Source organism: Argopecten irradians, chromosome 15 (genome assembly GCF_041381155.1).
Source record: "Argopecten irradians isolate NY chromosome 15, Ai_NY, whole genome shotgun sequence".
NCBI lineage: Eukaryota > Metazoa > Mollusca > Bivalvia > Pectinida > Pectinidae > Argopecten > Argopecten irradians.
Window position 1 is genome coordinate 34,572,224 of NC_091148.1, and position 17,581 is coordinate 34,589,804.

Consider the following 17,581-nt stretch of genomic DNA (forward strand, 5'->3'; position numbering starts at 1 on the left):
ACAGTAGATAGTGGTACAACACTATACAGTAGATAGCGGTACAACACTATACAGTAGATAGCGGTACAACACTATACAGTAGATAGCGGTACAACACTATACAGTAGATAGCGGTACAACACTATACAGTAGATAGCGGTACAACACTATACAGTAGATAGCGGTACAACACTATACAGTAGATAGTGGTACAACACTATACAGTAGATAGCGGTACAACACTATACAGCAGATAGCGGTACAACACTATACAGTATAGTGGTACAACACTATACAGTAGATAGCGGTACAACACTATACAGTAGATAGTGGTACAACACTATACAGTAGATAGCGGTACAACACTACACAGTAGATAGCGGTACAACACTATACAGTAGATAGCGGTACAACACTATACAGTAGATAGTGGTACAACACTATACAGTAGATAGTGGTACAACACTATACAGTAGATAGTGGTACAACACTATACAGTAGATAGTGGTACAACACTATACAGTAGATAGTGGTACAACACTATACAGTAGATAGCGGTACAACACTATACAGTAGATAGTGGTACAACACTATACAGTAGATAGCGGTACAACACTATACAGTAGATAGTGGTACAACACTATACAGTAGATAGTGGTACAACACTATACAGTAGATAGTGGTACAACACTATACAGTAGATAGCGGTACAACACTATACAGTAGATAGTGGTACAACACTATACAGTAGATAGTGGTACAACACTATACAGTAGATAGTGGTACAACACTATACAGTAGATAGCGGTACAACACTATACAGTAGATAGCGGTACAACACTATACAGTAGATAGCGGTACAACACTATACAGTAGATAGCGGTACAACACTATACAGTAGATAGCGGTACAACACTATACAGTAGATAGCGGTACAACACTATACAGTAGATAGCGGTACAACACTATACAGTAGATAGCGGTACAACACTATACAGTAGATAGCGGTACAACACTATACAGTAGATAGCGGTACAACACTATACAGTAGATAGCGGTACAACACTATACAGTAGATAGCGGTACAACACTATACAGTAGATAGCGGTACAACACTATACAGTAGATAGCGGTACAACACTATACAGTAGATAGCGGTACAACACTATACAGTAGATAGCGGTACAACACTATACAGTAGATAGTGGTACAACACTATACAGTAGATAGTGGTACAACACTATGGTTTGATTACGTCCTATTACCAGCCAGGGTCATTTAAGGATGAGCCAGGTTTAGATGGTACAGGACCAGTTATGTGACTAATCAACAAGAAATGAAGCAGCACCGAGTGTTTCACTGTTTTAATGATAAAATACATCTTTTAAATAATAAATATTTATTCTCTTATCAACAACACACTTTCACCTATTCACTCATTCTCCAAATATTTACATATTTGTCTCTAACAAAATATGTCTTCACATTAAAAACCTAACAGAATCTCTGTGAATAGAGATCCTAAAATCGTGATCATAACTCACTGATTTCTCTAGACAGCTTCACACAATGTCTATGGTATACAGTAAAATCTGCTATAAAGGTCACCTGTCTATAAAGGCCACCTTTTGGGGTGGGACAGGAGAATCTCAGCCCAAGGGATCAGATTCTTGAGTTGTCAGACATGAGGTTTTACCGAGTATTTGACAGTTTAAGAATCTTATCCGGAGGGTTACATTCTCCTGTCTCACCACAAATGTGGATAAAAATTCTTTTTGTCTTATTCTAAGCACCACTTTGTGTCTCTAACAATGAAATGTCATCAATGTATCAAGGATGACGGAGTATAAGTTCTAGAGTTACAGAAGGTAATAAATTATTATCTATCACATCCTGAATACCCCAGGGGTTACTATCACTGTCATCATATCCACTCCTGGAATGTTTTATAAAAAAATGTCAGACACTTTAAACACATGACTGCTATGACCAATGGGTGAAAGACTAGCGGTAGAATGTCATAACATGTTAGGATTATGTCACAGCGGCCTCTACTTGGAATAACCATAGATTTTCTTCACAACAATGTAATAACCGTTTAGACAACCTCCCAGAAAGATTCGAGCTTTGATGTATTTTTCCGCCAATCTCAGTTTTTGTTTATTTACTGAACAGTCTCCATTTTCAGCTGATTAAGTACCTACTGTAGGCCACGTTGTGATTCACTCCAGGAAGGGATGAAGAGATTGTCCTGAACCTCACCTATCTTCCCATCTATCCTGTAACATCATCTCTGGTTTTGTTGATTCTCCGAGATGATCTCCACGTGCACATTGCGCTGATTAAGCGAAGGATCTACAGAAAGCTACATTGTGATCCACACCACAAACTATGGCGTGAGTCTCAGCTGGCATAGATACCTACAAACAGAAAACAGTGTTAACTTGTCACTTCTAACCAGATTATAAGACTAAGGGCCATAAGAGAAAGTCTAGTATCTAGTTCAACTCATTCATGCCTGAAAGCCTAATGTGTCTATACAGGGGAATGAGTTCAAGATTACGAGTCAATGTTATTTCCATTTTCACTCAGTGACTCATTTAGGGAATTTCTCCTTTAGAGATAACACAGTCCTTATATCAAAACAGAACTGCAGACTTACCTTTAGAGGGTAGAATTGATTTTCCTTACAACAGAACTGCATGCTTACTTTTAGAGGGTAGAACTGATTTTCCTTACAACAGGACTGCATGCTTACTTTTAGAGGGTAGAACTGATTTTCCTTACAACAGGACTGCATGCTTACTTTTAGAGGGTAGAACTGATTTTCCTTACAACAGGACTGCATGCTTACTTTTAGAGGGTAGAACTGATTTTCCTTACAACAGGACTGCATGCTTACCTTTAGAGGGTAGAATTGATTTTCCTTACAACAGGACTGCATGCTTACTTTTAGAGGGTAGAACTGATTTTCCTTACAACAGGACTGCATGCTTACCTTTAGAGGGTAGAACTGATTTTCCTTACCACAGGACTGCATGCTTACCTTTAGAGGGTAGAACTGATCTCTCTGTATGTACAATCCTAGACAGCCACTTCTATTTTTACCCCAGGAATATAGATTCCCAGAATCTGTAACAAGAGATCCATATGCTTTACAGTCATCTTAACAATTCAAAAAATTTCTGTTGAATATGTCATCACATATACCGACCATATTATAAATTTTGTTTTATGGGTGATCAGGGTAGAAACATGAATTTAACACTTTAAAGAAAGAGTAGGTAAATTAAATTTCTAACCTAGAGAGATTAAAACAGCATTTCACCATTACAATTTAACGACTGATTTAGTGTTTTATGTTATACTTTTCATTAATGAATAATTTGACCAGACCAAAGGGCAGCAACTCTAATGAAAAGTTATGTTATGCACATTCTATAAAATCACATACTGCCAACTGGCGATTGGTCACTTAGCCTCAAACATAAAGAATCAATCAATGCCTTACCTGTCAACGCCATGAAGTGACCAATACCACACGTAATATCGACAAGTTTACTGTAAGCATCAATATCATGCTGTCCAAACAAAGCGGCAGGGATTTTTTCAGGTATATTGGAAGATTCCAAATTTGGTCCTTTTCCAAGAAGGCCATATCCCCAGACATATACATGACCTTTCTCTGTCAAAGAATTGAGGAGCAAAAATACTTTGGAAAAAACACATTGAATTAAGATCATAAAGATATACATGACCTTTCTCTGTAATAGAAGAATCAAAATAAAGATGTGTTGAAAACAGAAACACATAGAATCAGATATCTTAAACACACTCAAAATACTTTAGATCTAAATATGTATTTTTGTCCCTTAGTAAAACAAATTAACAGACTCAAAAACCCCCTAAAGGGCCCCAAATTGGTTGTATTATCACGTTCAGCATCCATACACATTAGGAAAATAAAATCATAAACATTTATGATGATTTAAGCTTAAACAATTGACGAAATAGAAACTTGCTCAAAAACTTTAACGTGAAATGGGACGCCAGCGCTGACGCCGACGCCGACGCCGGGGTGACAACATTAGCTCCCCCTATTCTTCGAATAGGCGAGCTAAAAACCCATTCAAAGTACAGAGTCAAATCTGCCTTAGCAACTACCTTTGTATAAAACTACCTGCTTAATAAGACCAATTTCTCAGGGTCCCAAGACCTCCTAGCTATAAAGTCCAGTTTTCCTTGGTGACCCTTGAGTAGTAGTTATAAACAAGTTAGACTGTTTTTCAATCTGATTAAAATACAAATCATTATTGACACTACAAATTTATAAGAGGATCTGACAACATCCCATTAAGGGGTCATGATCAGGTGACCTTTGGAAATGACCAATCATATTGCTACTTCAAGAATCATTAAAGTGAATTTTTGGGAATAAAATAGCTTGAAAAAGCTGACAGAATTATTTTCATGCACATGGTCATCGCGCCATAAAAGCACAACAAATTGTAATTAAGCATACTGGGAAGAAATGGTGCTTTAAATTGATGTAACAAGGTGTAGAAAATCCATTGATCTGAAGTACAGTAGTTAAAAAAGTCAGCCGGACATGACCCCTTATGGGATGTTGTCAGATCCTCTATTGAATGGAGTGTTTATAAGGATCTGTATTTTAATCAGATTGACTTTATTTCTACATTCCTGTAAGTAAATATGTATCCATAGTTACCTGTTAACACGGCACACATAGATCCTCCAGCTACAGCCTTCCTGATCCTACCACACCTGTCTACAGGTAGATGTCGAGGAACATTCACCTGTGTCGTATCCGTTATCATACTTAATTGGTTGTACTCGGAATTTCCCCACCCGAACAGATCTCCATTCTCCGACACAGCTAGTACACAGTCCACAGCGCCACCTATGTCTTTCACCTTGACACCCTGAAGGTCACCTTGAACTAAGGTCGGTCGGTGTTCACTGTCGTAATGACCTAAACCTACAAGAAACATAAAAGACAATAATCAATTAGGTGTTTTCTATTGTGATCCTATAGCATGATGTTTGTGTTTATTTAGTTTCACTTTCTAAAACCAGGGTCATTCAAGGACATGCCTAGTTTAGAAGGTGGAGGAAAGGCAAAGTACCTGGAGATAAATCATCAACCCTTAGTTAGTACCTGGCAACAGCTCCACATGGGTTTTTTACTTGAAATAAAAAAGTAAAAGACTAATGGTAATATGTCGATGTACCTTAATTTAATGTCAGGGACATTTTAGGGGTCTCCTAAATCAGAGCGTAGAAAGGTCTGTTCAACATAAATGTCCGATATATCACCATATTAAATCAAAAGAACAGAAGAGGAATGGGGCTAGAAATGACAGGTCAGATATGGCTAACACTAACTCCTCCTCAATTCACTGCCAGAAATATAAACTCACCTGTCTGTCCATCAGCTCCTAGACCACAGCTATAGACCTCCCCAGTCTTGGTCAGAAATAAGGTGTCCTGTCCACAAACCACCTACAACACCCAAACATACAGGTAAGGTGTGGTCCTGTCCACAAACACCTACAACACCCAAACATACAGGTAAAGGTGTGGTCCTGTCCACAAGACTACCTACAACACCAAACATACAGGTAAAGGTGTGGTCCTGTCCACAACCACCTACAACACCCAAAAACATACAGGTAAAGGTGTGGTCCTGTCCACAGACTACCTACAACCCAAACATACAGGTACAGGTGACAGGTAACCTACAACACCGTGGTCCTGTCCACAGACTACCTACAACACCCAAACATACAGGTAAAGGTGTGGTCCTCCATGTCCACAGACTACCTACAACACGCCAAACATACAGGTAAACATACAGGTAAAGGTGTGGTCCTGTCCACAGACTACCTACAACACCCAAACATACAGGTAAAGGTGTGGTCCTGTCCACAGACTACCTACAACACCCAAACATACAGGTAAAGGTGTGGTCCTGTCCACAGACTACCTACAACACCCAAACATACAGGTAAAGGTGTGGTCCTGTCCACAGACTACCTACAACACCCAAACATACAGGTAAAGGTGTGGTCCTGTCCACAGACTACCTACAACACCCAAACATACAGGTAAAGGTGTGGTCCTGTCCACAGACTACCTACAACACCCAAACATACAGGTAAAGGTGTGGTCCTGTCCACAGACTACCTACAACACCCAAACATACAGGACTACTATTAAAGGTGTGGTCCTGTCCACAGACTACCTACAACACCCAAACATACAGGTAAAGGTGTGGTCCTGTCCACAGACTACCTCAACACCAAAACATACAGGTAAGGTGTAGTCCCAGACTACGCAACACCCCAAACATAACAGGTAAAGTCTGTGGTCCTGTCCACAGACTACCTTACAACACCCCAAAAATACAGGTAAAGGTGTGGTCCTGTCCACAGACTACCTACAACACCCAAACATACAGGTAAAGGTGTGGTCCTGTCCACAGACTACCTACAACACCCAAACATACAGGTAAAGGTGTGGTCCTGTCCACAGACTACCTACAACACCCAAACATACAGGTAAAGGTGTGGTCCTGTCCACAGACTACCTACAACACCCAAACATACAGGTAAAGGTGTGGTCCTGTCCACAGACTACCTACAACACCCAAACATACAGGTAAAGGTGTGGTCCTGTCCACAGACTACCTACAACACCCAAACATACAGGTAAAGGTGTGGTCCTGTCCACAGACTACCTACAACACCCAAACATACAGGTAAAGGTGTGGTCCTGTCCACAGACTACCTACAACACCCAAACATACAGGTAAAGGTGTCTTCCTGTCAACAGTGGTGGGCCTGTCCACAGGGACTTACCCTACAACACCCAAACATACAGGTAAAGGTGTAGGTCCTGTCTACAGACTACCTACAAAACCCAAACATACAAGTAAAGGTGTGGTCCTGTCCACATACAGGAGGTGGGGTCCTACCTACAACACACAACACCCACAACATACAGGTAAAGGTGTGTCCGGTCGCTGTCCTACACAGAATACCTGTCCACAAAACCAACACCCAAACATACAGGTCCTGTCCACAGATAAAGGTAAAGGTGTGGTCCTGTCCACAGGACTACAACACCTAAACATACAGGTAAAACACCTACAAACATACAGGTAAAGGTGTGTGGTCCTTGTCCACAGACTACCTACAACACCCAAACATACAGGTTATAATAGGTGTGGTCCTGTCCACAGACTACCTACAAACACCCAAACATAAGTAAACATACAGGACTACCTACAACACCCAAACATACAGGTTAAAGGTGTGGTCCTTCCAAATGTCACTGACTACCTACAACAACCAATCATAAAGGTAAAGGTGTGGTCCTGTCCACAGACTACAGACTACAAAAATAACACCCAAAACATACAGGTAATGGTGTAAGGTCCTGTCCACAGACTACCTACAACACCCAAACATACAGGTAAAGGTGTGTCCTGTCCACAGACTACCTAAGGTGTGGCCTGTCCACAGTCTAACAACCCAAACAGGTTATAAAGTGTTGGTCCTGTACAGACTACCTTTACAACCACCAAACATTTAAAGGTCCTGTCCACTGGTACAACACCCAAACATCTGTCTGTCCACAGAATACTAATACAACACCCAAAAACTACAGACTACCTACAAACCATACAGGTAAAGGTAAAAGTGTGGGTCCTGTCCACACAGTAACTTACACTACAACACCCAAAAATACAGGTAAGGTGTGGTCCCTGTCCACAGACTACCTACAAAACAACCAAAACATACAGAAAAAATGGGTGTGGTCCTGTCCACAGACTACAGGTAAAGCGGTACAGACTACACAACACCAGTGTGGTCCTGTCCAAACATACAAAAAAGGTTAAGGTATAAAGGTCACAGACCTTACCCTACAACACCCAAAACATATGTGGTCCTGTCACATGGACAGACTACATACAACAGGTAAAAACCAAAACATACAGGTAAAGGTGTCTAACAGGTTAAAGGTGTGGTCCTGTCATTCAGGTCACAGACTACCCAAACTACAAACATACACCCTACCTACAAACCCTACAACACCCAACTGGTAAAACACCCAAACATACAGGTGTTGGTAACGGTGTGGTCCTCCTGTCCACAGACTACCTACAACCACCCAAACATACAGGTTAAAGGTGTGGTCCTGTCGGACTACCCTACAAACACCCAAACATACTGTTGCACAGACTACCTACAACACCCAAACATACTGTACAAACCATGAGAACATTACAGGAGGTGTGGGCCTGTCAATGGAAAGTTAATGTAATCATGGAGACATACACTCGGCACTGTTTACCTGAGAGGACTTTTAGTGTTACTCAATGGTTAGGGTAACCTTAGTGATCTGAGTGTGACTATTGAACATGGTGATAAATAATGTTGCCTTGGGACCTGAGTAGTATTAACCATGGTGATATGATTGTTTAAAACTTATATTGGTGATGTGAGCGTTATATTGGTGATATGGGTTTTATATATGGTGATATGAGTGTTATATTGGTGATGAATGGGTGTTATATTGGTGATATGGGTGTTATATTGGTGATATGAGAGTTATATTGGTGATATGAGTGTTTCCTTATTGATTTTAGTGTTACCTTGATTACGTGATGTTTACCTTGACGATATTGGTAGGTAAGTCCTGTATCCTCTGTATTTGGGAGCTTTGTCTGGAACTAGTCAACAAATACAAAACAAAATCAAACAATATAGAGAAAACAAACAGAAGTAATAGATATCCTAAAAGTGAAAGTTCTGTATCTTCAATTTACATTTGTTCTGAATTCTTTTCATCTTCTTTTGTTTTTTTTTTTTTTTTTTCTTTTTTTTTTTTCCTTTTTTTTTTTTTTTTTTCGTTTTTTTCCAGTCGTGTTCAAAATAAGTTCTTAAAGGGACAATTCACTCAGGCTAATTCCGTTACATAACCAAAAGGCAAAATATGGCATAAATGTATTGTTCTACGTTTCTTATGAAACATGTAACCTAAAATATTGAGAAATTCCACATCATTGTTAAGTATTTTAATTGATAACGCTGTTATTACAATTCGTTGATAAATACTATTAAACAGGTACAATATGTATACTGTACCCATACCCGAACCAAAGATAAAATAATTTTTTAGGCAAGACAATTCACCTAATACGGTAAATACACTACTGTCAGAGCGATTTGAGCAGTTCTAGACAAAAGTAGCATTACTCTACGAGCAAGGGACAGGGTTCGGCATACAATATGTTCAACCACAATGTGTAATGGCGGAGAGTGGACAAGTTTGAACATTTCACACACATTTCACTTCAGTGGGCTATTCTGGCATATCACAGTAAAACCGACTGATCTAATTTCCATTAGAACTGGGTTTTTTTCAATATATGTACAAATTCTAATGTTCTCTCAGACTGAATTGTCCCCTTTAAAATAATCATCTGAATATGATTGGGTTACTCCTGGAATTTTTTTTTCTTTTTTCTTTTTTTTTCTTTTTTTCCCTCTGGGTTCCCTGATGTGGGAAGATAAACTAATAACATTAAATAGTTTATTATTTTATTTTGTTTATATAAATGACATCAACTTACCTGTATATTTCTCCCTCTACAATCCGCCTTCCACACTGACCATAGGCATTGTTACCCATGCTGTATACTGGCAAATAAAAATATTCATCATACCTCTGTCAAGTCACATATTCCAAATAAGGAATCTTTTAAATGTCAACCATTAGAACTCTAGCGTCAGTATATTGATAAATAAGCACATTACAGAATATGTCTAAATCAGTCCCTCTTTCTCTGGTGGTTTCTGATCCGAAGGATAAAGTTGAGTAGGGTATTCGATATTTCTGGCATGGACCTGCGTAGGTTCCCATTCAAACCCTAACCGCAAAAACCCGCACTGTGTCTTAATGAAAACTGATGACATACAGGAGAGTTTTTCTTTCTTCTTCTTTTCTTTTCCTTTTCTCTTCTTTCTTCTTTTTCTTTTCCTTTCTTTTCTTTTCTTCTTTTCTCTTCTTTTCTTCTCTCTTTTTTCCATCTTTTTCTTCCTTTTACTCCTTTCTTTCTTCCATTTTGTGAACATCACTGAGCTTCTCCTTCTTTCCTCACTACCTTTTAAGTCTCAGTTCACGTTTTTGAAATTACTACTTTGAATACTAAACTACAACAACAAACCGATGTTTACATCAATAGTTCATGACACCATTTTCATTATTTATATTTTTTCTGTTTTTTCCGGATTTTGGAGAATTTCATTTTCAAATGTATCGATACTAACGTCGTTAATATCGATGAACATGTACAAACCAACCAGGTAGCCCACTATTGTAAAAATAACGTATAACACCGCCCCTCACGATGTTAGCTTATATGTAATCTTGTTAGTTTCAAACACTTCAGGTAATATTAGAGATATCAATAAACAAGGTAATGTAAAGCTAAACAAATGAAGGAATCCGTTCATTGGGATATTTCGAAACACCACCCAAACTTGCATTGCGTATGTAAGTATGAAGAGAGGCCTACTCTACAACTCCTCCACTCTCGCAGTCTCTACTCCTCTCTCCACCTACTTCCTCTCTTACTCTCGTACTCCTCTACACACTCCTCACCGACACTGCTCTCACTCTCCCATCTCGCCGATTCACAGTAGATCACCGTACAGGTCGTTTGTCCTGTCTCCTCCGCCCTTGTTCCCCCCCTCCCTCGTCCCCCCCCGAGGTGAATCAACAAAAATGCACATTATCGTGCTAGGCGTCTTTTTGGCTAAAGTTAAGCAACTGACAGACCTTATATAGTCCTGACATATCTTATCCATCTGCGTACAACCAAATGATGTTAAAAAGATAATTATGATGTAGCTATAAAAAAGTACCGAACAACACACCGAAGCAACCGACACACAATATGTAAGTATTGCATGGTTCAATCGGACTGTGCCAAATATATAACCTCGGACAAGAGAGTTTATTATATAACATTACGCTCTAAAGAGGTAGCTGACATAAACAATGACAACTTTTCTACATTGTGTATTTACACACTTACGTATAATAGGTGTTCTAACACTCTATTTAGGTACTGATCACAATGATACATGTTCAGCGGAACGAACGTTTCGATACTGAAAGACTTACATCCCGACTTGGCAGACACCTCACCAAATTGCGCGTGAGTACATAACACCAATTCTATCGAGTGAACGAAATATACAGAGTTATTACAGAATAACATGTCTAAATCAGTCCTTGTCTTATCTCAATCCCTGTGTAGTCTAACATATTTGTATGGCATTTTCCTTCTTAAAGATGCTCCACTGCCGTCAAAGCATAAATGATATTCATCATTTGAACAATAATTGGTGTTTATGTGTGTGCATATATATGCATAATTAACAAAAAAAAAAACATAAAATAATTTATTTCGCCTTTGGTGCATGCGCAATCATCACTTCATTCCATATAAGATATAGTACCACGGAATTTTTTCGGGATGCAATTAATTATTTTTCATATTTTTAACTTGAAGTAAAATTAGAAGCTCAAACTTTTCAATGGAAGTAATGGTGTAAAGTAAGTAACTTTTGTAACTGTAGAAAAATATACTTAATCGTCTGCTCCTATTTTTGACAGTGAAAAATTACCATTTGTCAGCGGTGGAGCATCTTTAATGAAAAACTGTATAATGCAGAACCCTGGCTATACCAGACAAGTTACACTGTACCATAGCCAGCAACAATTATTTCATCATTTTCATCAATCATTTAAAGCATTGCTATTGTATATATAACTCCTAGGGCTTGGTCTTAGTTGATAAAAATCATTTTTTTTTTTATTGAGAATCAGTTGGAAATAGCTTACCTCCTTCGTTGTTAGTAAGTAAGATGGTATGAGCTCGTCCACATGCGGCCTGTGTCACTCGAGTTGTATCGGGGTTATCAAATGGTAAGGCAATTTTGGCTGGCTGTATTATATAGTCAATGCCTTTCTCTGTAACAATGGTAAAAAACTAAATATATGTAGCTATAAAAAAGACCAAAAAGGAAGAAAAATTCTAATATGTAAGTAGCCATGGTTAATACTAGCCACAATATATATCACTCGGCTAGAGAGAACTTCTCTTTACCATGATTAGTTGAGATTCATACAAGTAACCCAGAGGTCCCAAATTTGATCCCTGGCAGAGGCAGGTATTAAATTTATTGTAAATCCTGCACCCTGTTATATTTATGTACATGGATCTGAAAATTGTAATTCACAGCTAAAGGGAAATAACTCTTATCATTATTATCCAATTCCCTTGTTGTAACAAAGTTAAAGGGAAGTAACTAGTATTTTCAAAAGTAGATTCCTTTGAATGAAATATGGATTTGTTTTCCAGTCTTGATTTATCCACAAACATAAGTAATAGTTTAATATTTCATAAGAAAATATGATTTACAATGTTCAGCGACATTCGTATAGTCTGTTTTAGTTCCTTTGTCATGTGATAGCAAGCGTAGTGCTTCATTATCTTTCAGTGAATCAGTAGAATTGCAATTTCAGAGAATACTCTTTTACACTATTTGTATGCTATCTAATGTGATTTAGCGAGATATTGAAATCCCTGTGATAGCCAACAGAAGTCCAACTGTTATTATTTAAGTACCTTTGTCATGTGGTAGCCGATGAAAACCTATCTGTGAGTTTGTGTTGATTCCTGTCCCAAACACACAATGTTCTTTTCCTTTCTTTCCTAGAAATATTGTAAATCCATACCCACAGGCTGCTCCATTAACCTATTAACCAGTAGTTATGATTATCATATCATATAAATCCTTTTTTCAAAGTAGAACAAACTGCTAATGATACATTTGACAAAAAGATATTGAACATTTATCATATATAGCTAAGATTCCTGGCTTTATAAAATCACAATTTTAGTTCCATTAGTGAAATTTGAATTTTCATGAATTATCATTTAGTGATTTGGTTTGCGATCTCAATATTACCCATTGAAATCATGAAAATATTATTCCTGTGAAAATAACCTGCTTTATAATATTTTTTTTATATCTTACTGAAGAAAACCTCCTGACAACTTCTACAAATGAACCACAGATAGATAAAAGTAAAACAATGAAATAAACTTGGAAATGAAAGTAATGCCATTATTTGTCACTATATAATCTCTTGAATTTAGTGTACAAGTCTATTGAACTCATCATTCTATTGACTTGCCACTTGTATGAAATTTCTTTAAACAAAATATTATTTGCTCTTCAGAAAGGATGTTATAGCAATAACATTTTTTTGTGAGTATGAATTTGCCTTACAATGATTTGAGAAAAACAATACAAATGTAAAATCAAATTCCCAGTAAACATATCAATTACAGGACTGCTACCTTGATATCATTATCATCAAAGAATTTAAGTCGCGCTGGTCTCCTCATACAGTGCATCAGCCTCTGTCCCTTGGCAGGTTTCAGGTAGGATGCTACCCCTGAAAAAAATATATAAACAAACCTTGTCAAACTTTCTTTTGATCTCATTAAAGTCCTGTATATGATTGACAGTACTTTCTTTTGTGATGTGTTTTATTAGCTAACAACAAAAATGTGTGCCCACAATATACTTGTAGTTTTAAAGCTTTCAGAAAATGTAAATCAAAAATCTCAAATTGATTATTTTCCTTTCCAAATAACATCAAAATAAATACTTTGCATGTTGAAATTGACATAGGGTGATTGGATAGTGTGGTGATTAAGCCATTCACCTTTCAGCGCAGATTCAATACCAATCACAGACGTGAAAAGGTCTGTTGTCACATGACGATCATGTGGGCACTCCAGATTTGTCCCATGCTAACATGGGGGCCATTGAAAGTGAAAGTAAGTCGCGTTACTTGTTTTATAGTCAATTGCTTTAAATCTGTCGCAAAACCTACTGATAAAACTTTGACATGCTGAATTACAATATAATTGTTGTTCTTGAGTGACCTTATGCCCTTATTTGTGAACTAATGAGTTTGTGTACATACCAAGAGAGCCGGTCGTTGCACAACCCCACACATATAGCCTCTCTGTTGGCTTAGCGTTTTCTCGTACATACTGAAATACTTGATCTTTCCTTTCTTCAATGATGTTTGCTTTTTTCTTCGAATTCTTCATGCATCGTTTCTGTATCCGTAAGAAATCTTTAATTGTGGTTGACAGCAGACATCTTCTACACAACATGGTGGAACCTAGGAAGAAATCAAATTGAAATACAATGTATATAACCACCATTCCATCATAGTGCAGTTGAGGCGACAGTTGCAATATGTGTACGTGTGTAACATTCTACAAATGTATATTAGTTCACCAACTCTGGATTTTCAGTTCAACCCTATGTTGGTGCAGTTGCCAGGTACTACAGTAATAGAATGATGATTTCACTAAAGGAACTCTGGTTTTGCTCAATTACCAACTTATTACATGATCATGCATATGTAGAAGAACAGGGAAAATACACATTCCTGTCGAGTGCCCCGAGCAGGAATCGAACCCGGGTCTCCGGCGTGGAAATCTACGGCTCTACCGACTGAGCCAAAGAAGCATGCTCCGTCAGCTGAGTGACAGAGACCGTATTTAACACTATGTACAAGTCACACCGACCCGCTCCTTTTACACATACTCTTAGTCTTTAGGATTAATTTACAGAAAAACCAGGTACAGATAGAATAAATTTTGTCAATGCATAATATAACGTAAAAAGAAAGGAGAAAATGGGAAATGACCTACCCCATCAACTATGGGATACCGAGAAAGTACGAGAGATAAGGCAAACCGAACACCCAACAACCCAAAATCGTCTGACATTGACAAATGGTCTAACGTTATTCTCTAAATACATTTAAAGAAAAAGAAAACATACTTAGAAATGAAGACAGTTCCATAAAAAACGTACTTGTCAATATCCAATATCTAAAAGCAGATGACAAGTCTATGGAAGAAAAAAATACTTCAACAACTCTTGATATTGGCAGCCGAGTGGTAAAATCGTGTTTCACATGGGCGCCGCCATCTTGGATTTCACTAAAATTGGACCGTAGACGTATGAATAATTCCGAATATAACAGGCCGTAATATTTACTTGAATTTTGTATGTTATTTTTTTTATGTCATATAAAAATAATTATGAATAGAAATATATATAAATGATCAATTGAAATAAATTTCATAAAAGGAACGTGATAAAACAAACAAGTATACAGTAATCCAGAGATTTAAAGAGACAATTCACTCAGGCTAATTCTTTTACATAACCAAGAAGCAAAATATAGCATAAATGTATTGTTCTACGTTTCTTATGAAACATATAACGTAAAACGTTGACAAATTCCACGACATTGTTAAGTATTTAAATTAATATCGTTGAAATATCAAATCGTTGATCAATACGATTAAGCAGGTACAATATGGACTCTGAACCCATACCCGAGCCAAAGTCACACACGTTAGAAAACAAATGAACTACATAACCACTGAGGAGGTGATAAAATGATTTTTAGGCAAGACAATTCACCTAATAAGGTAAACACACTACTGTCAGAGCAATTTGAGCAGTTCTAGACAAAAGTTGCATTACTTTACGTGAAAGGGACAGGGTTCCGGCATACAAGATGTTCGACCACAGTGTGTAATGGCGGACAGCAAGCAAGTTTGAACATTTCACACACATGTCACTACCATGGGCTTTTCAGGCATATTACAGTAAAACCGACTGATCTTATTTCCATTAGAATTGGGTTTTTTCTGATATACATACTAATTTTAATGTTCTCTTAGACTGAATTGTCCCTTTAAATCTCCGAGTAATCAAACTGGGAAAAAATGAAATAAATGATTACACATCAAAGATATTTTACCCAATTTGAATCTAGACCTCAAAAACGCCTGCAATGATATATACTAGGAAAAGTATAAATTAAAGGAAATTTTTGCTTGGCCTGTGATTGGTTAAGATTTTTCCCTCTAAGCTGCCTTCAATTTTACTATGAGATAGTCAAGGAGTGTAGAGATCGTAAGTGATCGGAACTCCTAGATTATTGAGGATGGTAAAAGAGTTTACTTAATTAGTTCACATAAACATCATGATTTCATTTCCGGCAAGAATTACATATGTATGTATTGTAAGTGGAATGAAATGAAATGATATGTTTGCTCCAGGTTTCAATATACTATGTATCATGCCTAAAGTAATTCTTTATTCTGGCGGTGACCGAATGGTTAAGATGTCCTGACATATTACAACAACCTCTCCACATCTGGGTCGCAAGTTTGAATGCCATAAGGTACAGGTACTTAACACTGATCAGTGGGTTTTCTCCAAGTACTCCAGCTTTCTTCCACCTATAAACCTGGCACAATCTTAAATGTCCTTGTGTTCATAGGACGTTAAATCAAATGCTTGGCAGCTATGTGTTTATTTAGGCCAGGATAGTAATGGTGTTGTCTGGAAAGCATTTCTATTACCTTACATGTGTTGGAAAACTTTCAGCAGAGCCAGACATTTTGTCATGATGCCACCCTTGGATCCTGTTGTTGTTAAGAAATCACTGGATGACACAGGGAGATATTGGTTCTTACGTCATAGATTTGTAAGTATAAACTCGTCAGTTTCATAGATAAGGGCCCAGTTTCATAAACATTTTAAGGAATTTAAGATTTTCCATGGAAAACAATACAGAATTTAAGAAAAAAAAACTTAAATCAAGGAGTTCTCCTCAACTTAACTGTAATTCTTATCTATGGAGAATTCCAAGTTAAATAATTCCTTGAAAGGGACAATTCAGTCTAAGAGAACATTAAAATTTGTATATATATCAGAAAAAACCCAATTCTAATGGAAATAAGATCAGTCGGTTTTACTGTGATATGCCTGAAAAGCCCATGGTGGCGACATGTGTGTGAAATGTTCAAACTTGCTTGCTGTCCGCCATTACACACTCTGGTCGAATATCTTGTATGCCGAACCCTGTCCCTTTCTCGTAAAGTAATGCAACTTTAGTCTAGAACAGCTCAAATCGCTCTGACAGTAGTGTGTTTACCTTATTAGGTGAATGGTCTTGCCTAAAAATCATTTTATCACCTCCTTAGTGGTTATGTAGTTCATTTGTTTAACATGTGTGACTTTGGCTCGGGTATGGGTACAGCGTACATATTGTACCTGCTTAATCGTATTGATCAACGATTTGATATTTCAACGATATTAATTTAAATACTTAACAATGTCGTGGAATTTGTCAATGTTTTATGTTTCATAAGAAATGTAGAACAATACATTTATGCTATATTTTGCTTCTTGGTTATGTAAAAGAATTAGCCTGAGTGAATTGTCTCTTTGAAGTAAACGAATGTTGGTGAAACTGACATTTTGCATCATTTTTTTCTGGCTACCCGTAACAATGGTAGACACTCTATGATATACAAAGACAGAGCATCTAATGATAGAAATCTAGATTCCTAGTTAGTCAGAACACCTTCTATATTTACTAACCA

At 37.5% G+C, this 17,581-nt stretch overlaps 1 protein-coding gene across 2 annotated transcripts; it reads right to left on the reverse strand.

The window, feature by feature from the left end:
• Window positions 1-1,328: 1,328 nt before the first annotated feature.
• On the reverse strand, window positions 1,329-15,134 carry LOC138309250 (RCC1-like G exchanging factor-like protein). 2 transcript variants are annotated; one of them, XM_069250406.1, is made up of 12 exons: window positions 14,988-15,134; window positions 14,080-14,283; window positions 13,445-13,542; window positions 12,707-12,836; window positions 11,920-12,048; window positions 9,641-9,707; window positions 8,680-8,737; window positions 5,421-5,502; window positions 4,709-4,978; window positions 3,491-3,664; window positions 3,026-3,111; window positions 1,329-2,399 (listed from the first exon to the last, which is right to left on the reverse strand). In XM_069250406.1, the coding sequence occupies exons 2-12, from the start codon at window positions 14,273-14,275 to the stop codon at window positions 2,322-2,324; spliced, it is 1,368 nt and encodes a 455-aa protein (XP_069106507.1). In that variant the 5' UTR covers window positions 14,276-14,283; window positions 14,988-15,134; the 3' UTR covers window positions 1,329-2,321. The 2 variants fall into 2 exon arrangements, with proteins under 2 accessions (XP_069106507.1, XP_069106506.1); XM_069250405.1 differs by having other exon boundaries at window positions 14,955-15,111.
• Between the last annotated feature and the right edge of the window lie 2,447 nt (window positions 15,135-17,581).

Excerpts from the sequence above, each read along its gene's own strand:
- LOC138309250 (XM_069250405.1), bottom strand. The coding sequence starts at position 14,976 with ATGGAACTGTCTTCATTTCTAA. Across the intron at positions 12,049-12,706 it reads TCGGCTACCACATGACAAAG|AGAAAGGCATTGACTATATA; the intron begins GTACTTAAATAA and ends CCATTGTTACAG. Across the intron at positions 5,503-8,679 it reads TACCTACCAATATCGTCAAG|GTGGTTTGTGGACAGGACAC; the intron begins GTAAACATCACG and ends TGGGTGTTGTAG.